At 45.0% G+C, this 26946-nt stretch overlaps 1 protein-coding gene across 2 annotated transcripts in view; it reads right to left on the reverse strand.

Moving 5' to 3' along the window:
• Nucleotides 1-10870: 10870 nt before the first annotated feature.
• LOC139749486 (uncharacterized) overlaps nt 10871-26946 on the reverse strand; it is a 32439-nt gene continuing 16363 nt past the window's right edge. For both annotated transcript variants that reach the window (XM_071663404.1, XM_071663405.1), the window contains 2 exons: nt 18113-18515; nt 10871-14111 (listed from right to left, as the gene is read on the reverse strand). In XM_071663404.1, coding sequence (XP_071519505.1) covers nt 13374-14111; nt 18113-18515 — 1141 coding nt within the window. In that variant the 3' untranslated portion in view covers nt 10871-13373. The remainder of the gene's footprint in view (nt 14112-18112; nt 18516-26946) is intronic.

Below are 26946 nucleotides of genomic sequence, written 5' to 3' on the forward strand. Positions count from 1 at the left end.
TGGATCACCATGACTGACTTATGTATGGGATTACCCTTACATTAACCAGGCTGGGATCATCCATGACTTATGTATGGGATTATCCTAACATTAACCAGGCTGGGATCATCCATGACTTATGTATGGGATTACCCTTACATTATTAACCAGGCTGGGATCATCCATGACTTATGTATGTGATTATCCTTACATTAACCAGGCTGTGATCATCCATGACTTATGTATGGGATTACCCTTACATTAACCAGGCTGGGATCATCCATGACTTATGTATGGGATTATCCTAACATTAACCAGGCTGGGATCATCCATGACTAAGTATGGGATTACCTTACTTAGGCATATAAACGTGTGTGTATGATGATATATATCCTACAAGTGATAGTAAGTGGAAGTAGAGAGGAGGTTTGTATAATATATGCCTTGTCGAAATTTCAGTAATCAAAAGCGAGAACGATGACTGAAGATGATGTCCATTCGACGACCATAATATGGGCCTTTTTCCAGGTTACATGTTGTGGTCACTCCTCTCCTTCTCCGGTGTTGGGCAAAGTTTCAGGCCTCTACTCATTCTCTTGTATCTCGTCCCTCCCGATTTTCGGCCCTTGTTGCTCTACCCCTGTATTGTACTGGTGAAATTTAAGTGTGCAATAAGGACTGACGTTCCTCAGGTACTTTGAAGAATTGGATAATCAAACTGCGACACATCTTTGATGCCATTCCTGCCCGTCTTGCTTAGAACCTTCTGCGTTCTTTCCAGTGGAGCATCATCTTCACTACCTCTTCTTCATCATCCCCACATCCTCTCTTGAACCTACTTTGAAGACCTTTTTTTTTCTACTCACAAGGGTCATCTTCACTACACACACACACACACACACACACACAAACATCCGTGTTCAACTCGAGTTTCTTCTTAATCTACTTTTCTCCATTTCTTAATAATATACTTTAATTATATACGGATATACCCATCCACCTTCTACGTTCTTCCCAGAAGAGCATCATCTTCACTACCTCTTCTTCATCATCCCTACATCCTCTCTTGAACGTACTTTGAAGACTTTTTTTCCTATTCACAAGGGTCATCTTCACTACACACACACACACACCCGTTTTCAAGACGGGTTTCTTCCTAATCTACTTTTCCCCATTTCGTAATAATATATTTTAATCATAGACGGCTATACCCACCCACCTTCTACGTTCTTCCCATTGGAGCATCATCTTCACTACCTCTTCTTCATCATTCTTCTTCCTGTTAGAGCATTATCTTCACTAACTCTTCTTCATCATCCCGACATCCTCTCTTGAACTTACTTTGAAGACATTTTTTTTACCTATTCAAAAGGGTCATCTTCACACACACACACACACACACAAACATCCGTGTCCAACTCGGGTTTCTTCTTAATCTACTTTTCTCCATTTCTTAATAATATACTTTGATTATAGACAGCTATACCCACCCACCTTCTACGTTCTTCCCAGAAGAGCATCATCTTCACTACCTCTTCTTCATCATCCCCACATCCTCTCTTGAACCCACTTTGAAGACTTTTTTTTTTTCCTATTCACAAAGGTCATCTTCACTAAACACACACACAAACTCACACACACACACACACTCACACAAACACACATACCCGTGTTTAACTCGGGTTTCTTCTTAATCTCATTTTCTCCCTTAATAATATACTTTCATTATAGACGGCTATACCCACCCACCTTCTACGTTCTTACCAGAAGAGCATCATCTTCACTATCTCTTCTTCATCATCCCCACATCCTCTCTTGAACCTACTTTGAATTCTTTTTTTTTCCTATTCACAAGGGTCATCTTCACTAAACACACACACAAACTCACACACACACCCGTGTTCAACACAGGTTTCTTCTTAATCTACTTTTCTCCATTTCTTAATGATATACTTTATTATAGACGGCTATACCCACCCACCTTCTACGTTCTTCCCAGAAGAGCATCATCTTCACTATCTCTTCTTCATCACCCCCACATCCTCTCTTGAACCTACTTTGAATTCTTTTTTTTTCCTATTCACAAGGGTCATCTTCACTAAACACACACCCACACACATAAACTCACACACACACACACACATACACACAAACATCCTTGTTCAACTCGGGTTTCTTAATCTCCTCTACCACATTTTTAAATAATATAATAATTTACTTAAATAAAAAAATTGAATATTAAATTAATATGTCTCACAAAACTATGTCTTTCGTGGTGGCAGCTTTGATGTTGTGCATGTTCGTGGTCTTCTGTGGCCACCACCTGCTGATGATGGTGTAGGTCCATTTAGAAAGAGAGCTCCAGGCGCGTCACGTTCGAGCTAACGCCCTGTACCTTCCCTTCCACGGCCTTCTCAAGCCTACGCCTTTGAACCTGGAGATGGAGGCCCCTCACGTTCGTAACCCAGTGCTCTAAATACTGTCGACGTTCTACCTCAGAGGGAGGCACGTCCTCAAGCTGTACTAGATGTCAACAAGACCGGTGGAGAAGTTGACACCTGTGGGACGTCTGGCGTGTGTTCTGCTTTAGCACTGTCCTCGCCCGAAGGTGGTGGCCTTCGCCGCCTCCGTGCTGCTGGAGGTGGTGGTGATTCTCTGGCTTGTGATCTCCAGCTGGAGGATCTGGCAGAGACGGACCCAGAGGAGCAGCTCCATTGCATCTAAGATACGTCCTGCGGAGAACCTGACCTAGAAGCTTAACAGGAAGAAGGGTTTGGTGACGAAAGAAATGTTGAAACCCATGCATGAGATGGAATGCGGCAAGGCGGCTGGAGTGGATGGCTCTGCAGCCCAATCCATTGTCAAAGGGAGAAGTGACTGTGTTGTTCCTCTTTCCTTGCAGGAGGAGGACCAGCACGGGAACGAGGAGGACCAACACGAGAACCAGTAGGAGGAACAGGATCAGGAGGGGGAACAGGATCAGGAGGGGGAACAGGATCAGAAGGAGGAACAGGATCAGGAGGAGGAACAGGATCAGGAGAGGGAACAGGATCAGGAGGAGGAACAGGATCAGGAGGAGGAACAGGATCAGGAGAGGGAACATCATCAGGAGGAGGAATAGGATCAGGAGGAGGAACAGGATCAGGAGGGGGAACAGGATCAGGAGGAGGAACAGGATCACGAAGAGGATCAAACCTCAGGAAAGGTGCAGGTCAGGTGGATCGAATGGTTGCAAATGTCTTTGGAAGATCAGAATTGTCACCTGGTGAACATCAAAACAGCTATAGAGAACAAATTTAGTGTCAAGATCACTCTCACCAATCGAGACTATGTGGTTGTGAAAGGATCTAGAATGTCGGTTACTTTCGCTTGCGAGGAAATCATACGTAGGGCAGACCTCGAGTACGATCCACGGGATGACGGATATCAATTGCAATCAATCGCGTATGCTGAACGCGGCAAGGACTTCCCTAAACGGATCTGGCCCTATGGCCATGTCCTGCTCAGACTCAACATAGACCGTAGTTACCACAAACTCCTCCTCGCACCTGGTAGGGCCAATGCTCTATCCGTGGGGTACATGTGTAACGTACAGATCTATGTACCACCGGAGAATGAGGATTATGAATCTGTACATATCCTCGGCAGGGAGCCGAATGCTGACGCGGCCAGGAATCTTATAATGAAAGCGATCGCGGCTCATATCGCCGGCTCCGACGTCCAGCCCCAGCAGCAGGACCTTGCATCGTCCGTGCAGCACAACCCAGTCCGGATCCAGCAGCGGTACCGCGCCCAGCCCCGGCGGCGGTGCCAAGTCCAGCCCCGGCAGCAGGACCAAGTCCAGCCCCAGCAGCAGGACCAAGTCCAGCCCCGGCAGCAGGACCAAGTCCAGCCCCGGCAGCAGGACCAAGTACAGCCCCGGCAGCAGGACCAAGTCCAGCCCGAGCAACAGGACCAAGTCCAGCCCTAGCAGCTGGACGAATCCCAGCTCTGGAAGCTGTTCTACGTCAAGCCATTGGAGCCGGAAGAAGTCCAGCCCGAGCAAGTCCAACTGGGGTAGCTAGACGAATCCGAGATCTGGAAGCTGTGCTACCTCCAGGCCTCGAATCCGTACCAAGTCCAGCCCGAGCAGCTGGACGAATCCCAGCTCTAGAAGCTGAACTACGTCCAGCCCTTCCAGCCGGACCAAGTCCAGCCCGAGCAACAGAACCACGTCCGCCCCCCTAGACCATCTCTGGTCATGTGGCTCGAATGGTTAGAGATTTCCCAGGATGATCAGGAACGTCACCTGGCGGAGAACAAAGGCCCCATAGAAGAGGAATTTGGTGTCGAGATCACTTCCACAGGTCAGGATTTCGTTGCCGTGAAAGGAACCAGGAAGGCAGTTGCGTACGCCTGCGAAAGGATCATTTCCACATGTAACCTCAACTACCCTCCTACTGACGACGGTAAACGATTAAAGGAGGAGCGCACGCGGGTTCAGACTGGCAAGCAGGCCCCGAAACGGATCTGGCCAATTGGCCACGTCTGGCAAGCTTTGGACGTAAACCCTGATAATCATGGTCTCGTAGTAGGAGCTGGTGGAATCACTGTTGAGAGCATGAGGAGCAGACATAAAGTCAACATCTATGTGCCACACAGGAATGAGTCATACAAATCCATCGATATTGTCGGACGGGAGGAGAACGTTGAGATGGCCAAGAGAGAGATCTTGCAATTGCTCTCGCGGTACGAGGAGAAACACAGCAAGACACCACCATCCAACAACACAACTCATCAAGAATGATTCTTCTATTTTACATTGTTTATCCGTATTTTTAAATTCAAAATCACACCTCAGTAAGTTTCACTAATTGGTAGTAGATATCTGACACATACACACACCTTGGGAAGGGTCTGAACGATGGATGAGCGCAGGTCATCTTCTCTCGAAGTCAAGCCATCAACGCCTGTATAAAGAAGAGGGGTTAGGCAGGGACCACGTATTCCCTGCGTGTTGTAGAAGGCGACTAAAAGAGGAGGAAGCCGGGGGGCTGTAAATCCTACCCTCCCGTTTTTTCATTCCATCCCCCCTCAAAAAAAGGAACATACAAGGTGGGCCAAGTGAGGATATACCCTCTAAGGCTTAGTCCTCTGTTCTTAACGCTACCTCGCTAACGTGGGAATATAATATCAATATAAACAACTTTACCAGTGAGCGCCAGAGTGAGAGCTGGGCTAACCACAGAGGGGATGAAGTCTATCTCCCTTGAACTGCCGGCTATATGTCTCTACGACCCGGGGACCCCACCCACTGACTGTGGGTCGGTAGGGCGAGACAACAATCACCCTTACATTAACCAGGACTGGATCACCATGACTGACTTATGTATGGGATTACCCTTACATTAACCAGGCTGGGATCATCCATGACTTATGTATGGGATTATCCTAACATTAACCAGGCTGGGATCATCCATGACTTATGTATGGGATTACCCTTACATTATTAACCAGGCTGGGATCATCCATGACTTATGTATGTGATTATCCTTACATTAAACAGGCTGGGATCATCCATGACTTATGTATGGGATTATCCTTACATTAACCAGGCTGGGATCCTCCATGACTTATGTATGGGAATACCCTTACATTAACCAGGCTGGGATCATCCATGACTTATGTATGGGATTATCCTAACATTAACCAGGCTGGGATCATCCATGACTAAGTATGGGATTACCCTTGCTTAGGCATATAAACGTGTGTGTATGATGATATATATCCTACAATTGATAGTAAGTGGAGGTAGAGAGGAGGTTTGTATAATATATGCCTTGTCGAAATTTCAGTAATCAAAATCGAGAACGATGACTGAAGATGATGTCCATTCGACGACCATAATATGGGCCTTTTTCCAGGTTACATGTTGTGGTCACTCCTCACTCCTCTCCTTCTCTGGTGTTGGGCAAAGTTTCAGGCCCAAGTGGTAGAGGATGTGTGGATCAGGTGTTTGCTTTGAAGAATGTATGTGAGAAATACTTAGAAAAGCAAATGGATTTGTATGTAGCATTTATGGATCTGGAGAAGGCATATGATAGAGTTGAGAGAGATGCTCTGTGGAAGGCCGGCCGTCCTCGGGGTATGCTACGAAGGCCTCTGATCCACGAGTTCACTCTCACTTTTGATCAGTACGAGCCTCCTGGCTCTGATGAGGAATGAGTCTATAAGTCTACACACAGCCCACACATCACCGTCATCGTAGAGGGAACCGAATCAACTGGGAACTTTGATTATAGAATTAGGGTCACGCAGGATTGGTTGGTTGGTTGTTTGGGGTTTAGGCCTATTAACTGCCAGGATCACTAAGGCCGTCAACGTAAGCTACCTCCACCACCAGGAAAAAAATTTTAACACCTTTTTTGAGTGTTAAAGAAAATCTTAAAAGACCACATACACTCCCCCTATGCATGTGGCTTATGACCCATGATGGTGTCATGCAGGGAGGAAGTAAAAGATGGAACCATGATGATATGTGATATAGAATACTAAATAGTATCTTCATTCCTTCTCACTTTTTTATAATATTTCTTTACATTAGTTACTAACCGACTGTCTACCCGTTACGCATAGTCTCACACACAACAGGAGCCTAGGAACAAAAGCTGGAGTTTTGTGCGTTAGTTCTACTGGAGCAGGACTAGGATCAAGCAACCTGCGATCACAAAGACCCTCGTCCGCCATTCTCCCTTCTTGTGTTTCATTACCCAAACTATTAGCCAAGCGCAACCGTTACAGCTGCAGGGAAAGTGTGGACGTGAAGGAAGGGACAAATTAGCAGCAGTCATCCGTCAGTCACGCGCGCACTCATCATGACTACCCCCCTCCGGCAGCACCGTACTCCAGTTAACAGTAATCTAATCCGCCATAATAGAGCCACTGGGAGAAAGTTGATGATGGCGCAGCCACGCAACCTGCCGCTCTCACAGGTCGTGTTGACCACCTGTGGTTCTAAAGTCGTGCTGGCCGCCTGTTGCCTTCAGGTCGTGTTGCCCACCTGTGGCCTTCAAGTCGCTCTGGCCCTGTGGCCCACAGGTTGTGTTAGCCACCTGCGTCTGTCATAGGCCACTTGTAATAACAAGTCGCGTTGGCCACCTGCGGGCAACAAGATCGCGACTGCCACCTGCGACCCTCAAGTCATGCTGGCCAACTGCGGATGTCGGTTTGCGCTGCTGACACATTCACCAAACAAGAAAGACTGGCATCTGAAGTGTGGGACCTGAGCTACAAGGGTGAGAGAAACCACAACGACCACTCACATTATACAGACACAAAAGCTTAATGATGTCAATAGCCACATTCACAGTGAGAGTGTATGTGGTCTTAGAATTAACCTCAACATCTGATAAAGGTGTTAGATGACTTTGCGGTTGGTGGATGTAGTAACTTAACGTTGACGGCCTTATTAATGACCCTGGGCGTTGATGGTCCGAGATTTCGAGCATCCTAATAGCAAGCGAAAGATTTAGGTGCTTTGAGGACTAACATCCAAGCTCAGCCTTGACCACTACCATGTAACAGAAATAAGAAAACAGAGAAAGTTGTTTATGGATGAAATGACACATCTTATGTAACCAAGGAAGTGATGCAGTTGCATCATACACGTGTCAGTGCAGCCTGGTGGTAAAGAACTATGCAACTATCAGGGACATGATAATAACCCTTGAACGTTGAAAACAATCGCCTCTCATCGATATACTGAAATCTGATTTGTTAAACAGCAAAATGAATCTAATAGTCACATATAACTTTTAATGGAATCTTAGATGAGCACGTTGATATTCTTTTTTCAAAGAATCTATCCATCTATAAAGATACTTAGTTGTGGGCACATTGTGAGCGCAACTAGACATCCGGCGCGAGAGTGTAAAAGATGTGGGGCATGTGTGTGGGTCGCAACGAAATGGGATTTTACGCTGAAGCTTGTGACTTGTTAGTTTAAACATCTTTCTAAATTTAGTTCTAAGACAGCTTACAGACGATGCTGTGCTGTGCACGTGGACGTCGTCCTAGAAACCAACAGAAAATATTCTTGTGGTTTTGTTTTTTCCTTCAGTTGCCGCTTCCACTCCTGCTGGGTGTGGTGAGTTTGTGGTGAAGTAGAAGTACTTTTTCAAGCTTATCTTCCGATCTTGCTCCAGATTTTGAGGGCTTCAGTACTACGCCTATGGAGGTGTACGAACCATCCACACACATGGATCCGCCGTAACCCTGACTGATGCAGAGATCCACACAATAAAACCTTCCGGATTTTCATTTCTCTTTCAACATTACAGTTAGACGGAAAGACACTGTCTACAGCAGTTAGATATAGCAGTTGGATATAGGGTTCAAATGACTGTAAAAGGGTAGGCATGGCCTGTTCAGACAAGAGAAATACGAATGCTCTCTTATTATCTTAACAGCTGCTGACGTTCAGTTTGAACTCCAAGATCTTGATTGTGGTGATCATTAAGGTGTAGCGGTTAGCGTTGCTGACCGTAATGCATTCATGGGCTGCCCGGGATAAGCCCACATAAGTTCGAATATACATGTGTGCGCGCGTGTGTGTGTGTGTATGTGTGTGTGTGTGTGTGTGTGTGTGTTAATGAGATGGCTGTTGATTTGATCATTCAATTGTCCGTGTCGTCTCAACTAAAAGAGAAAAGATATAGTAATGCAATGACAACCAGTATTACGAGACACGTCCAAACAGTGCAAGACCGAAGCAGTTGTAAACTGTAATCAATACACATGTAATCTTTCCTACTCCCCTGTTGTTAGGTTAGGTTGTGTTGCTTCTGGGGAAGCCCTAGATGACAAACATCTTGAACCCGTGTTGCAGAGACAGCACAAGACGTGGTTTTCTACCTACTGGAGCTACAGTGTTGATATGTATTAGAGCGAGACTGTTCAATCACAGCCCAGTCTGTTCATGGATAATGGCTTCCGCATAAACTCAATTGGTCTTTCTAACAATATGATATTATACTCTACTTTCTCCTCCTCATTTAGTGACTTTGTTCATACTTCACAGGTTCTTTCATAGCTGGAAGCTATTCAGACTATCACAAAAATTCCTTTGCACACATCCATTCTCTACTTTTCATTTGTAATGCATCGAATTCGCAGACCAGGCCCCCACAGATCTTGCCGTGGTTTCCCCCCCGCCGCTTCACATGCCCTGGTTCACTCCATTAACTGCACGTCGCCCCCTGTATACCATATCACTTGAATTCACTCTACCCCGTTTACGCTTTTCACCCTCCTGCATGCTCAGGCCCCGATGCTTGGAAAATTCTTTGCACTCCATCCTTCCATTCCAGAATTATATCTATTCTTCTCGTACCCTCCACTTTTGAAACACGTACCCCGTTTGTCAGTATTTCCTTTCTCATTCTCTCATATCCAAACTCGTAAGTTAATCGTGGTGTAATGGTCTCAGTCACTGGTTGTCAGTCATATGGTACCGGGTTCGAGTCTTAGCACATATTCCACGTCTTGAAACGCGTTGCAGATATGAATGAATATAACTGGAGTGCCGTGTGTCTCTTGAGAGTGTTGTTGACGTGTTACCTCCGAGGTACCAGGTCGTCAGATAGACGACGAGACGTCTCAAATAGATCATATAGAAAAGTGGTCTTATTTCCAGTAATTGTAAAGTCACTCGTGGCGTAATGGTCTTAGTCACTGGTTGCCAGTCATATGGAACGAGGTTCGATCCAGGGCACAACTTGGTGGGGTGGAATACGTTCTGACAGCATGAGATCACTGCTCTAATGCTTCCCAAATTCTAGTTGCTCTGCCATAGAGACTTACGCTGGACGGAGTTGTCTTAGTTATTGCGTGGCTTTGTTGCGTCTTAAAGGCGTCTGGATGTCGGTGATTGGTAGCCAATCTTAAGGTTTTGTGATCTAGAGGAATTTTTGGTTGATAAATTGTTTGCTGTTCAGAGCAGGAGATCGGAATCGAACGATGCTCCTTTGAATTCTGCAGGTTTTTGTATGATCTTAAATTGCCTACTGCTCAGAGTATGAGTTGGGAATCGGGTTATGCGTAGGCATAAGAAGGATCATCGCTTGCATCGAGTATGCCTTGAACCCTATGTTAAGTTGCCGAAGTTGGTGTAGTTTGGAGAGCAGTGCCGTTACCTTGTCTGCCTTTTTACTCTGACAAATTTTTTGCTCTATGTATCCTCACTCGCCGCAACAGATTGACTATTTGAAGTTGTAATTGATTGGTTATTTGGTCACCTGGGTTATCAACTGCCAGGGTCATTAAGCAGGTTGAGATCATATCAAAAAATCAATAAACCGAAAATCCTTAACACTTTCCTCACGTGCTATGGATAACTCTAAGATTGTATACACTCTGGCGATGATGTGAGGTGCCCATGACTGGTTGTTTAGACTGTCAACTGCCAGTTTCATCTTCATCGTCAAACCACTATAACATCCACCAACTGGAAAAGCTTTGACACCTTCCTCAGGTCTTAAGACCATATACAAATTCTCGCTATGTTTTTGCTCCATGTTTATTGGTGTGTGGGTCGTGAGGTCCGCTTTGTAAATATCTTTTTTTTTATCTTGTATGGCCGACTGTGGTCTTCATATGATAGCAAGTTCAGGAAGAAACATGTGAATGAAAAAAAATTGCTTAATGAGACAAGAGTTCATTTCCATCTTATAGATATCCTCATGCAAATCAACATTGTTACGAACTCAATACTTATTCTAGCAAGGTCGCCAATTACATATATACGTTACAAATACTATACTGATCCTTATTTTTGCTAGGACGTTACATTTGTTACGTTACACAACACAGGATAACACTATCTTAACGTTGTGGGATTAAAACAAACACCAGGGTTAAATCTACATATAATACAAGAAATAAGAATACAAGATGACAAGCACATTAATCGGGTACAAACACTTTCGTTAGCACTTGACATTCAATATTCCACATTCTTCATTCCAGGTAAGATTTCAAACCAGGAAATCTCTTTCCTTCATGACAAGTTGACTATAAACGCATGACACAAAACATTCGTTGGGCAATTATATGACAAGTTTTGATACATCGATACACTTAGCTAAACCTGACGTGACACAGTAAACATCTTACAATCTAGGGCAGCGGTGGCTACGGGATTCGAGACAGGGAAAGCCTACATTACCTTGCTGGGCTCGGGACTGCTGAAGGAATCGACTCCCAGGTGATCGTCTGAGCCTTTTATCTGAACGACCAACAAGGCAGGAACAGCTAGCCACGCCTTGACCCGCCACTATGGCTACGATAGGTCGAAATGACCACAATTGCCCGTGATTGGTCAAAAGACTGATTGTCACGCCCTCATCCCGACGTGATTGGCTGGAGGAAGACTAAGGTCCGGCCCTCATCTTGCGTAGAGTTCAACCTCCTTTGTTCCCTTGTTTACGACAGCGGCGATAGCGTACGGGGTGACATACCCCGTAGCTGGCCCCACGACTTGACCTGACGCCTCTGATAAGGGTTCGGGTGCTGGAGGACTGGTCAACATCTGCTTCAAAACAGGATTATTAAGACAAATAACTCGGTCAGGGAAGTGAGGTCCGAGCTGTTAGCAGTGGGAGACCCTAATCCTCGTCCAAACAAGAAATTACAACAACACCCTACACAAAGGCACACCATACACAAAGACACACCATACATACATACGAACATGTGGGCACACACATGTTCGTAACAATATCCATAAAAAAAAGATACGAAAAAGATAATATTTTTGCAGAAGCCCAGAACACTGTAATTGGCTCTGTCAGGGACTTTGACAATTATCAGCATACTTCTTGAAAATCAGCAAAATGATCTTCGGATAAACGTAAATATAATCACTGATAATACTTAAAGTGCCATGAGTGATACAAATGAATAAGTAAATCAAACAAAAAAGTATTCTCAAAAATAAGAAAAACAAAACCGGACCTCCTCCACGACGTGGTAAAGTAACCCCTACTTCTGTAGTACAAGATTAAGGGTAAAGTAATGCTAGTCTTTAGCGGAGTGGTATGTTCCATGGTGGCTATAAGTCGTCTAAGATGTGATGAAAATCGTTATAATGAGCCGCTTTGTTTTTATTACGTAAAGGCTTATGACTCAACTCACTGCGTTATATCGAAGCGTGTGCTCGAAATATCATGAAAGAAAATCGTACTTAAAGAAAGCATCAAAACTGATAAAACGCTTCGTTAAGCTAGACTTCAAATCTTCATATTTCGCGTGTTGTACATACAGATATTTTTACACTAATATGAATGCATCACCGCAGCAATATCTATTAGCCAGAATGTATGATAAACTCATAGCACCAGCGGCGTACCTTACATTTGCAGCATCTCATCCTATATTGCATATCCAACTGGGACATCCATACGAAGTGCACCTACATACTGCATCACAGACACAGGAGGAAAGAGTGCGGCGTCGTCGTCGAGAACCTTCCCTTACGAAAGGAAACCACCTTACCCTGCTCCGCGCGTGGAACGCTACCTGGGAGATGCAGGAACACCATACAATTAGGAATACTTCCATGATTATGGCAGATCTTTTACACTTACGCAATCAAGTCACTCGTGTATAATGCAAACTTTATCATACATACAAAATAACACTCTTGTTGCAGCTGTTTATTACAGAATATGAGAGTGGCAGATCGTGGCCAGCACGTTACATTGGTGAACAGGAGGGACCAGCCCCCAGTCTTAGTAATAATGGGTCTAGCCAAAGGTGCAAGCAACTTCGGTGGAAGGTTGAGGAACATACGGGAGCTTAACCTAGCAAGCAGAAAAGCTAACCTTGACACACCAGGCGTTTTAAACTTAACCTGACCCATAAACTTTGATCCCTTGAGCACGACTGTACAACTCTTGCTCATGAGGGTACAGCTATTAACACGACAATACGACCCTTACGGATAGGGGGGTGACCTGTCTATCCTTTGACCTGAACCTGAAGGATTGGGTGTACAGAGTGTCGCTCTGAAGAGCCTTCTCGTCGTGCTGGTGCATTGTCCTGTCGTGCTGTAGGGTGGTCGCCCCGTCGCGCTGAGAGGGTCGTTGAGTAATCCCATCGTGCTGAAGAACTCCATCGTCGTATTCAAGAGGTTAGTTAGCCTGGTTCATCATACTCTATAATCTAGCTGACTAGATGGACGGATTGGTGACAACTGGTTATAAGACAAGGAACACGTACATGTATAGCTACCTACTTTTAGCTGAAGGAAGGATGCCTTTCCCACCTACTCAAGACAGATTCCAACAGGTGGAGATTATCATACGGGGGAGGACATTACAAGCTCAAATGGAAGATCTGCTAAAGACATGGGTCATCTAACCCCTGACGGCGACGGGAGGCCTAGGCAGGGGCGGGTGTGGTGCCAAGGGTTCACCTCCCACGTTGGGCTGAGACCCAGTCAGGCTTCCTCCAAGTTGAGTCAAGGCGCCTAACAGGCCCAGCGGCCCGGTTGGCCTGGGTGGCCCCTGAGGCCGCGGCGGACCTGGCCTGACTGGCCCGTTGGGCCTCAGCGGTCGTCTAAAGCCTCCATGACTGATGGGTGTCAGGTTTACCCTGCTGGGAGGTAGACTCTCCAGAGGGAGGCGGGTCGCTGTGGGTTCAATCTCCGCCGCGGGAAGTCGGTCCGACGGTGAGCGTTTGGCCGGACTTGCGCGGCTGCCCCAAGGGGCATCGTATGGGGTGTCTGAGGGCGTCGTTTGCACAGTTTGCGTGCGGTACGTGGGCACTGAGGGCGCCTCGTCTTCTGAAATGTCACGAACTTCAGGACCTTCAGAGTCTTCGCGACGGTGACCGTAACCCTTCTTCATGCAGCGGGTGATGTACTCCTTCTCGAACTTGACGGTGGTGACTGTAACCTGGCCGATGCCCGTGACGGTGAACTTGACAGTAGTGTATCGGTTGATGGTCTTGGTGAAGAACATGGGACGCACCTTCGTCTCTACCTGGGTGAGGAGCGGCTTGATCACCTGCGTGATGAACACCGGGTACCTGATGGTGGTGTACCGTGTCTCCACTATTTTCTTCACGTGTGGCTTCGGGTTGCGAACCTCCACCTGCGGGAATACACCACACTGACGTTACCAGGCAAACAGCAGCACAAGGATTCTGTGTAGGTTAGTAATAAGTATCGTAAAACTAAGTGCTTGGGGAGGGTACGTTAGGATTTTAAAGTCTGCTCATGGCAAAACACACAGTACTAATCACGACAAAACATACAGTATTGATCACAACAAATATACAATATTGATCACGACAAAACATACAGTATTGATCACGGCAAAACATACAGTACTGATAACGACAAAACATACAGCACTGATCATGACAAAACACAATATTGATCACGACAAAACATACAGTACTGATCACGACAAAACATACAGTATTGATCACGACAAAACATACAATATTGATCACGGCAAAACATACAGTATTGATCATGACAAAACACAATATTGATCACGACAAAACATACAGTATTGATCATGGCAAAACATACAGTACTGATCACGACAAAACATACAGCACTGATCATGACAAAACATACAATATTCATCACGGCAAAACATACAGTATTGATAACGGCATAACATACAGTATTGATCACGACAAAACATACAATATTGATCACGACAAAACATACAATATTGATCACGGCAAAACATACAGTATTGATCATGACAAAACACAATATTGATCAGGACAAAACATACAGTATTGATCACGGCGAAACATACAATATTGATCACGGCAAAACATACAGTATTGATAACGGCATAACATACAGTATTGATCACGACAAAACATACAGTATTGATCACGGCAAAACATACAGTATTGACCACGGCAAAGCATACAGTATTGATCACGACAAAACATACAGTATTGATCACGACAAAACATACAGTATTGATCATGACAAAACATAATATTGATCACGACAAAACATACAGTATTGATCATGACAAAACATACAGTACTGATCACGACAAAACATACAGTATTGATCATGACAAAACATACAGTATTGATCATGACAAAACACAATATTGATCACGACAAAACATACAGTATTGATCACGACAAAACATACAGTACTGATCACGACAAAACATACAGTATTGATCATGACAAAACATACAGTATTGATCATGACAAAACACAATATTGATCACGACAAAACATACAGTATTGATCACGGCGAAACATACAATATTGATCACGACAAAACATACAGTATTGATCACGGCGAAACATACAGTATTGATCACGACAAAACATACAGTATTGATCACGGCAAAACATACAGTATTGACCACGGCAAAACATACGGTATTGATCACAACAAAACATTTATCTTCCTGAGGTACAGATGTAATATGTATCATCATACTGTGAGACGATTCCAAGCCACATAATACTCTTACTGACCAAAGGCGTTTCCTACACACAGTCCAAGTTGCACTCATCCCTTGGTGTTACTCCGTGCACTCCTCTTAGTGATCCTTTAAGAGACGCTTGAGGAGGAAACTGGATTCTATCCAATGACAAGGAGGGAGACGATATCTGTTTCATAACAACGAGAGAAACTGACTCTGTTCCAAGACGAGGGGGATAATGACTCTTCAATATATCTACACCACTTACATTGTGTGTCCGTTTGCATTAAGTATATTAGTTTGTTGCGTCTTACCTACGGCGCCGATAAAACATAGACTTCCATGTTGCAGTGAACGAAAGCACTTCAAACCACCGATCTGGTTATTACCAAGCCACTGGCTTGCGATTGCTAGTGGAAAATATCTTATGGTTTCATGGCTCACATGAAATCCTCATAGTCATGTGCAGATTACTACACATATCCATATCTAGCCTTATGGCCCAAAACTGCCGGCGAAATCTTAAGGTATATTTTGATGATAGATAAGGATAGTTGTAATGGTACAAGGAGCAAGGAAAAGAGAAGGGAGGTTGTAATGGTACAAGGAGCAAGGAAAAGAGAAGGGAGGTTGTAATGGTACAAGGAGCAAGGAAAAGAGAAGGGAGGTTGTAATGGTACAAGGAGCAAGGAAAAGAGAAGGGAGGTTGAAATGGTACAAGGAGCAAGGGAAAGAGAAGGGAGGTTGTAATGGTACAAGGAGCAAGGAAAAGAGAAGGGAGGTTGTAATGGTACAAGGACTTAAGAAAAGAGAAGGGAGGTTGTAATGGTACAAGGACTTAAGAAAAGAGAAGGGAGGAGGGAGAAGTATGACTATTACATAACTATGATCGTTGGCCCAGTATGATATGACTGGTGTTAACCGTAGCCATTGACGAGCGAGAACCATCGCTTTTCACCCTAGCGCCTCTCTCAGTGTGTACGTTACTCAAAAGCCACCAAGAGTCTGTGTTATGAACAAAAATACCCCAAACAAACAAAATTTGACAAGAAAAAAGAAGCTGAACTGCTCATTACCTAATTTTGCCTCCGAAGCCCTTTGCTTGGCATTGCCCTGCCCCTTATGAGTAGCGGAGTACACACGCTCTTGCCTGCAGTCATTCAATTCGCAGGTTAGATATTTCGCTCGGTACCGGATGTTTGAAGAAAACGGAGATTAAGGGAATAGAATGATACTTCAAACTACCAAACGATTCAATGGGGTGGATCAGGTGTGTACAAACATCCTTCACAACAGCACTCCTGCACATCCTCATCCCATACGACGTGTGGATAAGTCGAAACTTGGATTTCCACGTTCACAAAAGTGCGTCTTACTTTCTAATATCACACAGTAAAGTGATTCACTTAGGTAAACAAGAGCGTCTCCATTTCCATACACAAAGTACCTCTGTTGCATTCGATCCTCAGTAATTCCCCTGAATCCTTCATCTTAAATATCAGTCTACCACTCCTCTTTGTACCACCTTCTACTGCACTGCTATATGTATATATATATATATATATATATATATATATATATATATATATATATATATATATATATATATATATATTCTGGCCCAAACTTATCTCCTGCAGTACGTTCTTTCGGACCATACCAATATAGAAGACTCTCATCCATTGCGTCTTTCTAATGATTCCTTCACATAACCAAACCTTCTCGTCTTCATTTTGTCAAACGTGGAGAACATTGAGTAGAAGGACAGGGACCGTAGAACATACAAGTAACAGATAATAATGGAGATGTATAGGGAATGGGAATACGAGAAGATGAATTATCAAAGCGGATAAATGAGACAATCCGTGAAGCATAGTTTCTATACATCGGCACATAGACCACGGCTGCCGCTTTCCCTGAGTTCGTACCAACAGAAACAGGAAACACAATATTGTTGGTATAAACTAAGAGATATTCCCCAGGTAAGGACGTCCCTGACCATACTCATCGTGTCTGCCACAACACGAAAGGTTCTAATCCAGTAAGATGAGCGAGTAAACTATGCAGTCAGCATCAAATACACGTAGAAAGCGCATTTTCCCTATTGACGCACTGAAAGCGCTCTCTCTCTCTCTCTCTCTCTCTCTCTCTCTCTCTCTCTCTCTCTCTCTCTCTCTCTCTCTCTAACTCCTCCCCCTTACCCCCAAAAGCCGCAACGCATCACTGGCGCTCTCTCTCTCTCTCTCTCTCTCTCTCTCTCTCTCTCTCTCTCTCTCTCTCTCTCTCTCTCTCTCGCAACATACCTTCAAGATGCAGAAGTAAAAGTAGCAAACGCATTGGTCGACAATACAAGATGATCTGATAAATCATTCAACTCCAATGTTAAAAAGAATGTTGATGCTCTCAACACACACAGTGGTTAACACACTTTCACAGTGAGTCTCTGTGAACATCATACACCCAGCGAGACACACTCACCGTCATGGTGCTGAACGCCAAGCTTTTAAAGTAAAGAAAACCTCAAGAAACTCAAACACGTAATAATTTTTGGCTAAAGAAAACGGCTTCAGGTGTGTGTGTGTGTGGGTGTGTGTGTGTGTGTGTGTGTGTGTGTGTGTGTGTGTGTGTGTCACTCAGAGGATATGGGATGGGGTGTCAGGGGATAACTGACTTACATTGTTGACGACGTTAGCTTTACGGTCCTTGTAGATGGTGTTGTACTTAGTGATGGTCTGGGGGTGGCAGGGTGAGTACCCCCCTCCTCCACCATGTCCTCCACCGCCGTAGCCTCCACCATGTCCTCCACCACCATGTCCTCCACCACCGTAGCCTCCACCATGTCCTCCTCCACCATGCCCACCACCACCGTAGCCTCCACCATGTCCACCATCGCCATAGCCTCCACCATGACCTCCTCCACCGTGGCCTCCACCGTGGCTTCCTCCGTAGCCTCCGCCATGTCCTCCGCCATGTCCTCCACCATGTCCTCCGCCATGTCCTCCACCATCGCGGGGAATGGCCAGCTGGGGTAGAGCTGGCACCGTCATCACCAGCAGCAGCAGCACCACATGCCACGTCCTGAGGAGGACAAAGATGGTTGAAGAAACTTCTCTTGTGTGTCTTTGTGTGGTTACTGCTTGTGTGTGTGTGTGTGTGTGTGTGTGTGTGTGTGTGTGTGTGTGTGAGTGTGTGTGTGATTACTGCTTGTGTGTGTGTGCTTGTGTGGTTACTGCTTGTGTGTGTGTGTGCTTGTGTGATTACTGCTTGTGTGCGTGTGCTTGTGTGGTTACTGCTTGTGTGTGTGCGTGTGTGTGTGCTTGTGTGGTTACTGCTTGTGTGTGTGTGTGTGTGTGTGTGTGTGTGTGTGTGTGTGTGTGTGTGTGTGTGTGTGCCTGTGTGATTACTGCTTCTGTGGGTGCTTGTGTGATTACTGCCTGTGTGTATGCTTGTGTGATTACTGCTTGCGTGTGCGCCTGTGTGTTTGCTTGTGTGTTACGGGGAGAGAGTTTTACACGTGTCGTTCCTTCTCTTAACCATATATATATAAGCATAAAACCACAGGGAAATGGAGAACAATAAGTTCCAAAGTGCACTTTCGTGTAATTATCACATCGTTAGGGGAAATACAAGAATGAGACAGAAGACGTAGAACAGTCAGTTGACATACAAGGAAGAGACGTAGCTAAGAAGCCATTGGTAAACGCTGTGTTTACAGAATACCTTGTAAAAACTGAAATACGTTTTATGTTGGGCAGACTAGTAAGGATCTTTATGTAAGACTTAAGCAACATAATCATGATATAAGAACAGGACAAGAATCAAATGCTTTGTTTAATCTTGCTCAAAATTATGGCCATTGTATTGACTCGAGTAATGCTAATTCAGTTATCAACTGTAACTCCTTTACCACGAGAAATATCACTGAATCTTCTATTATCAAATACACAAAAAATTGTAACATTATTATCAGTGGAGGTCTATACAAATAAGACAGCTTTCTTGTAGACAAAGTTTGTTAACAATTTCTTTTCTTCTTCACATAAAAAAATCTTTGACAGGCATGTTGCCAGACCCGAACACCACCAACCCGAACACCACCATTCGGAAACGCTTGTTTACCAATGACCTCTTAGCTACGTCTCTTCCTTGTATACCAACTGATTGTTTCACGTCTTCTATCTCATTCTTGTGTCTCCCCTGATGATGTGATCGTTACACGAAAATGCACTTGCCAACTTATCGTGCTTCATTTTCCTCGTGGTTATGAACAAATACTAGATCAGTCGGGACGAAAACAATCATTATGTTAAAAACGTTGTGGCCAAACCGAACATCACTGGCTCCATGGAAGACGAATGTCCTCAATCCACCTCTTGTTGACCCTTAGAAAATGTATCTGCCTCCTTAGCACATCAAGCTTGGGTTGACGAAGAACTTCGTCAAAGATATAGGGTATGAGGTCGACGTGCTATCAGTGGATTGAACTAGGTCATGTGAAGCGTCTGGGAGCGTCTGGGGTAAACCATGGAAAGGTCGGTGAAGCCTGGATGTGGAAAGGGAGCTGTAGTTTCATGTGTGTGTGTGTATGTACAAGTATGTATACGTTGAAATGCATATGTATGTATATGTGCGTGTAGGGGCGTTTACATATATATATATATATATATATATATATATATATATATATATATATATATACTCTGTATGTGTGTTTCAGTGTATATATATGTATGTGTGTGTGTGTGTGTGTGTGTGTGTGTGTATGTATGTGTGCGCGCGTGCGTGTGTGTGTGTGTGTGTCTGTAAATGCTTAGGATCTATAATCTATTCACCAGTTAGGCAGCAATCGTCACTAAGAACACTGTCATGCGCAGAGAATGGAACAGTTCACAAGTGGTTAGCCTCGCCAAGGCTCGTAACCCACACAACAACATGACTCGCGCATCATTAGCGAAATCAAGTCACGTGGAAACTGCAGGAGAATTTTCCTTCCTGGAACAGTAAGAGTGGCAGGCAGTCTTGCCAATAATGACAGTGAACGGGAAGATGATGGTGTCGTGTGTGTGCAGGGGGGAGGTGAATGTGGGCGGGTGGTGGTGGACAGTATGGTGGCAGGTGTGGTAGATGGCGGTGGAAGTACACGGTGGCAAGTGTGGTGGACGGCGACTGGAGTACACATGGTGTGGTGGGTGGCAATAGAGTACGTGGTGGTAGATGTGGTGTGTGCTGGTGGAACTTATGGTGACAGATGTGGTGGGTCGCGGTAGTATCACACATGGTAGCAGGTGTGGCGGGTGAGGATGTAACATGTGGTGGCAGGTGTGGTGGGTGGCGGTGGAAGTACACATGGTGGCAGACGTGGTGGGTGGAGGAGGTGTACACATGGTGGCAGGTGTGAGTGGTGGAGGGAGTATCACATGGGGGTAGTGGCGGCGGATGTATGGAAACAGTGGCAGCAGTCAGGCTGTAGAGAGGGCGTACGTAGGTACTGTTTACACCAGTGGACGTGGGCGGCAGCAGGAGCGTAGGCGATCAGTACGTGCCGAAGGTGGGAGGAGGGCAAGTGAAGGCGTAGCAGCGGGCGGATGAGGAGTAGCAATAGTAGCTGGGTCACAGAGGGAGGCGTTGTCTACGGTAGAGGGCTTCACCGGGACACATGAAGTCAGCCGGTGTTCATTACAGGCCAGAGCGGCTGGCAGGTGGGCGGCTTCTGTCATGATTTGCACGGAACATGAGTATGAATGTGTTCTGGGTAACACACGGTGACGGTCGCCAACACTCGACTCCGCCAGATGCTTTTATGAATGTTTACACTCACGCTCAACTCCACGATGGCAGAGAAAGCGTTGCACGTGCCTCCAGGCAGCTTTGTAGAGGGTGGTGTTGCTGGCTCGTGAGAGACATGATAGTCATTGTTTTTTAAGATGACACTGAGATCATAGTGACACAAAAGGACGACGAAAACTGACACACAATTTACAAAGACGCAAAGTGCGAGGATGTTGCGTGGAACCACGAGACTACCGCCTGCATCATTCCAGCGAGGAACTTGGATGTGTCAGCCTTTGATCAAAGCAGAGCTACATCATCCCAGCTCACACATACAAACCCAGGAAATAGCAATAGCTTCACCTAACTCACCAACTCGGGCATCTGCTCCTCTGAGGTGAGGATGGACACATTTTCCAAGAACCAAAATGTTACTGTATTTCTCTTCCACAGTCTATAAAGAAGTGTACTGCTAAGCTAAAGTACTGTGCGTATGCTACATTCCGTCTACGAGGATGATAATGTTATGACCATAGCACAGTGCACAGTCAGCAAGAGTTCAACCACAACTTGCCTTCCTGCAAACCCCACCATACTGGTTGATCGATTCAACTATGTTTTTGACAGATAATGTCATAGCACCAGGTGAGACACACTGCCAACCACTGCTGAATCGCTCTATGCTGTAGATGACATGTTAGATGGTGGCGGGATCTAATCACGTCATCTAGAGTAAGTCGTGTGGGATGGCTGAACCAGTCAGTGTTCGAACCTAATGGTCCAGAGGGGAAGGAGTACCTCATCATCACATCCCCCACCCCCGCCTCCACCCTACTCCACTCCACCACCTCACTTACAGCTGCAAACCTTTTCGCTGGCCGCCCCACCACCTCCACCACACCACCACCACCCTTCCCATCTCTAATCTCGTTGTATTTTTTTTCCAACAGAATACTGCAGGATCACAAGGCAGGATACCAGCCAGGCCAACCACCACATCAGAGAGAGAGAGAGAGAGAGAGAGAGAGAGAGAGAGAGAGAGAGAGAGAGAGACGCAGCTGGCTGAGTCGTCCCTTACACCTGCAAGCTCAAGTACTTTCTCTTGAACAAACAAGTCCTCGCTGTCACTGACGGCAGAAGCCAACTTTCCTCTCCTTCAGCATGTTTTCCTGACGAGCTCATCAGCACCGCAAGACAAATCACTCTTTCCTCAGGCCAGAGGTTTCTCCACGGTGAGAGGCTGGCTGAGCGAACGTAGGAAAGTGAATGATTTTATGGACTCACACTCCTCACGCCTCACGTCCCGTAACCTTATTGCACCTGTGTGGACCTGAAGCTCGAGGAATTTAACAACTCTGTGTGTGTGTGTGTGTGTGTGTGTGTGTGTGTGTGTGTGTGTATGTGTGTGTGTGTATGTGTGTGTGTGTGTATAAGGGAGATGGTGGGAATGAGAAGCTATGGTGGCGTCTGTGGGAGTGGTGAGGACCAGTAGGCATAATACGCAGTTCTGGTCCTCCCATGCTCATCTCAGCCCAATGAAACGTGGCAACTGCTGGTGCCCTTGTGAGGCAAAGACACGAGAGCCCGACGGACGTGCCAGCCCGACAGTAGTGCCAGACCGACAGAAGTGCCAGCCTGAAGGACGTGATAGCCCGACGGACGTGCTCGCCCAAAGGACGTGCCAGGCAGACAGCAGAGAGTTACTGTTACTAGATCCTATGATGTCACGTCACGTACGTGCGGGGACACACGACAGGCATCTCTCATCCACCACAGCCCAAGTAAAGCCGGAGAGAGTCAGCCATAGGAAGCAAATGTAACAGCAAAGGATAATATTACGAAAACTGACCTTCCGATTCTTTCTTTAAGTGTTCTAGGAATAGATTAGGTTATAATCTTACCTTCATAATACCAGTATATCAATATATCTTCACATGTTGGTTCATTTCCCCTCTTCTATAGATATTACTCTGGTTTTTGCACACGAGAGGTGGGTGCTTGTGAGCCCCCATTACAAGCTAGCCCACACAATACTCGACAACAGCTGCGTTACATGATTACTGTGTGGCAACTCAAGGATGGACCGTTAAGATAATTGTTTCTTTCCCTACACCATTCCTGCCTGTCTTTTGAAAATCACACCCGTCATGTACACACACACACACACACACACACACACACACACGCAGGACGTGACTCATGTCCACCACGCGCTCTGGACTCATCCCCTTTCAAGGTCACCGTCAGCATCTTGAACAAAAATCACGAAAGGATGTTTTTACAAGACAGAAAAAGACCATCCACGAGCTGGGAAATCCAGCTTGCACCGTAGGTTAGGAAACACGAGCTTGTGTATACCTAGTAATGAAATCTTCATGTAGCTTTTTATCAAAGGTGAGGTTTACTCTGATAGCGACACTTTCCTGTATCTTCTTTTTCTTGTGGGTAAAGGAGAGCTTATTAAGCCTCAACCAAGGAATAGGGGATATATATATATATATATATATATATATATATATATATATATATATATATATATATATATATATAGATAGATAGATATATATATAGGGCCAGGATATGGAGAGTGAGCTGTGGTTTCGGTGCATTATACATGACAGCTGGAGACAGTGAACAAATGTGGCCTTTGTTGTCTTTTCTTAGCGTTACCTCGTGCGCGCGCTGGGCAATGGGGGTGCAATTTCATGTATGGCGGGGTGGCGACGACTATGGATGAAGGCAGCAAGTATGAATATGTACATGTTTATATATGTATATGTCTGTGTATGTATATGTATGTATACGTTGAAATGTATAGGTATGTATACGTTCGTGTAAGGACGTTTATGTATATACATGTGTATGTGGGTGGGTTGGGCCATAGTTTCGTCTGTTTCCTTGCGCTACCTCGCTAACGCGGGAGACTGCGACTAAGTATAATAAAAATGAATAAATGAATATATATATATATATATATATATATATATATATATATATATATATATATATATATATATATATATAAGTTTCTAAGTGCACTTTCGTGTAATAATCACATCATCAGAGGAGACACAAGACAAAAATATAACAGTCAGTTGATATACAACTAAGATACGTAGCTTGGACGCCATTTGATAAACAAGTGACAACCGTAATGTAGGTCGGTAAACGCATCATTTCATCGTCAGCGGCAAGTACGATGGTCCAGCCGAGTCAATCATCGTCTGAGTGATATTCTCTGACGTTACAAGGGCAACGTTAAGAGGCACCAAAGCAAGCACAAGCCATCTTGACCTTACTGCTCGAGAGGCTGGCGTACGTGGGGGTGTCACCCAGGAGGGCTGACGAAGGGGACACGTACTGGGAACATGACCCACACACACCACCGACGCCTGGCTCATCACCCGCCTCCACAGCGGTGCCGAGGGAACAAGATTACCCAAACCCCGTGACCGTCTCACGTTGCGAGACTATGTTCTACTAAAGCCGGAAGGCGGACTCGCTCCTCTCGCAACTCACACCACAGTGGCATTCACTATTTTCCACCCTTCCTCCCTCTACTACTGGCGAGAGCTCCAGGGGTTTATCAACCGCTCAGTGCCCTTCAGAATTTCGTCCACTGGCTCTTCTCTGGAATCCTCGCTGATGACTGCAGGTCCCTGAGCCTTCCCTCGGCTGTCCTGAATAGAGAGAGTATTGCCAACTTCCATTTCATCACGTAGTGTAGTTTCTTGCCGTGCTACGTCGCTCTCCCAACACTGCTCTCAAAAAATCCTGTTTTTTTTTTCTCATTTGTCTTATACATTTCACAGGCTTTTTGTTTTCCATAAAAATTCAACTGAAGTACACTCATCTAGCTCAATCTGTGCAGAATACAGCAATCTGAAGTGCTCTCTCTCTCTCTCTCTCTCTCTCTCTCTCTCTCTCTCTCTCCTATTCGTGCGGGAGAGACAGTTCTACATATCTCAGCTTCAGTTGAGATACATTACTCCTAAGCGTCTCACCTTAAGAGACATATGACACACATAATTCTCAAGACTCCAACCCCCCTCCCCCCCACACACACATCTGGGGTCCTACACATACCATCATCTTGGAAGACTTGGCTAAGATGCCTTCCCTCCTTCTCTGGTTTGTAAGAAACTCCTGAAGTATCGCACATCCCGATGGTTTGAACCACCATCAACGCACGACTCCTCCTGTGTGATGAGACTCGTCATCAACACAAGACTTCGGTGTGGGACACGTTATCAACACAGACTCCTCTGTGGGACTTATCCCCACCGCACGACTCGTTTGTGGGACTCATCATTAACACATGACACCTACGTGACCTGTCATCAACTCACGTCTCTTTTGTGTAACTCTTTCTTAACGCACGACTTCTTTTCGTAACTTCAACGAACGCACGATTTCTCTGAGCAACCACATCAACGCACGACTTGTCTCTGTGACATCACCAGCACACAAGACCCCCAGTGTGACTTGTTATCATTGTAGGAGATTTCAACATACCGGTAACTAATTGGTGAGAATCCCCTTCCAGTAGCTCCGGGCGTGGACGCTACCTAAATCTGCTTGACGGTGCCCTAATCCAATTAGTCGAGAAACCTCCTCGCGACGAGAATATATTAGATTCAGTTCCAGCTAGAAATGAGGATCCTGTTGATAATGTTGAACTTGGAGAAATTGCTATGGAGGTGACTTTCAACACTGCAGGTGATGGTGTAAACATGACAGTCACAAGAAAATAACCGAGCTATTAACACGCAAATTCTAATGATTTGTCTGTATTCATCTTGAAGAGCAAACCTTGGAAAAGTCTCAATAAAACCTTTATCAAAGTAGTAGAGGGAACATGAGTAGTAGATGTGCTATTTCTAAAACGAAGCGAAGGTGGTGGAACAGTGAAATGAAAAAATGCATGCCTAAGAAAAGCTCATAAGAAATTGAAAGGGACCAATGTCAGCTACAAACGAAATAGAAATGTATAAAACAAACAAAAAATAGTTTTATTCAAAAACAACGACAGAGTCGACAGAGAGACAATCAACCTCCTTGACTGCTACTTTTCAGTAAGTCACTTACTGCGGGAAAAGTTTCCGCATCAAAGGTTACAAGCAAAATTAAGTCACGTGGCATTGATGGAGCTGTACTTCGGTGGATAGGAAACTGGGTGACTGGCTGGAAGCAAAAACTTGTGATTAGTGAACAAGCCTCAGAATGGTTGGAAGGAACAAGTGGAGTGCTACAAAGATCAGTCTTGGGACCGGTTCTGTTTCTCATATACATTCATGACAGTGATAACGGGCTGCATTGCAAGGTACTTAGTTTTTGTCACCCTTCGTTAAAAAAAAAAAGACAAACAGAATGGAGAGAGTGCAGCGCCGAGCTACGAAGATGACTCCCGGGCTGAGAAACAAATTCTACAAAAGCGGATTGAACGACTTGAATCTATTTAGCTTAAAAAAGAGAAGGCAAAAAGGTGATCTAATACAACCATTCAAAAAAGACTTTGATAATCTTGATCTTTCAAGTTACTTAAAACTTGATTCTTTGGTTTCACTATCAGTAATGCATACAAAGTCTTGGGCTGACGTTTGACCTTGAATGAGGCGAAGTGCCCTTTGTTTTCAAAAGGATTCTTAACATATGGAACAATTTGCCAATCAACTTCAAGTCCGTGACTTACAATATTTGATCCTCCTTAACCAAACTGACAATGTGCAGGTTATTCTCT

The sequence above is a fragment of the Panulirus ornatus genome, chromosome 7 (assembly GCF_036320965.1).
Source record: "Panulirus ornatus isolate Po-2019 chromosome 7, ASM3632096v1, whole genome shotgun sequence".
NCBI classification, from domain to species: domain Eukaryota; kingdom Metazoa; phylum Arthropoda; class Malacostraca; order Decapoda; family Palinuridae; genus Panulirus; species Panulirus ornatus.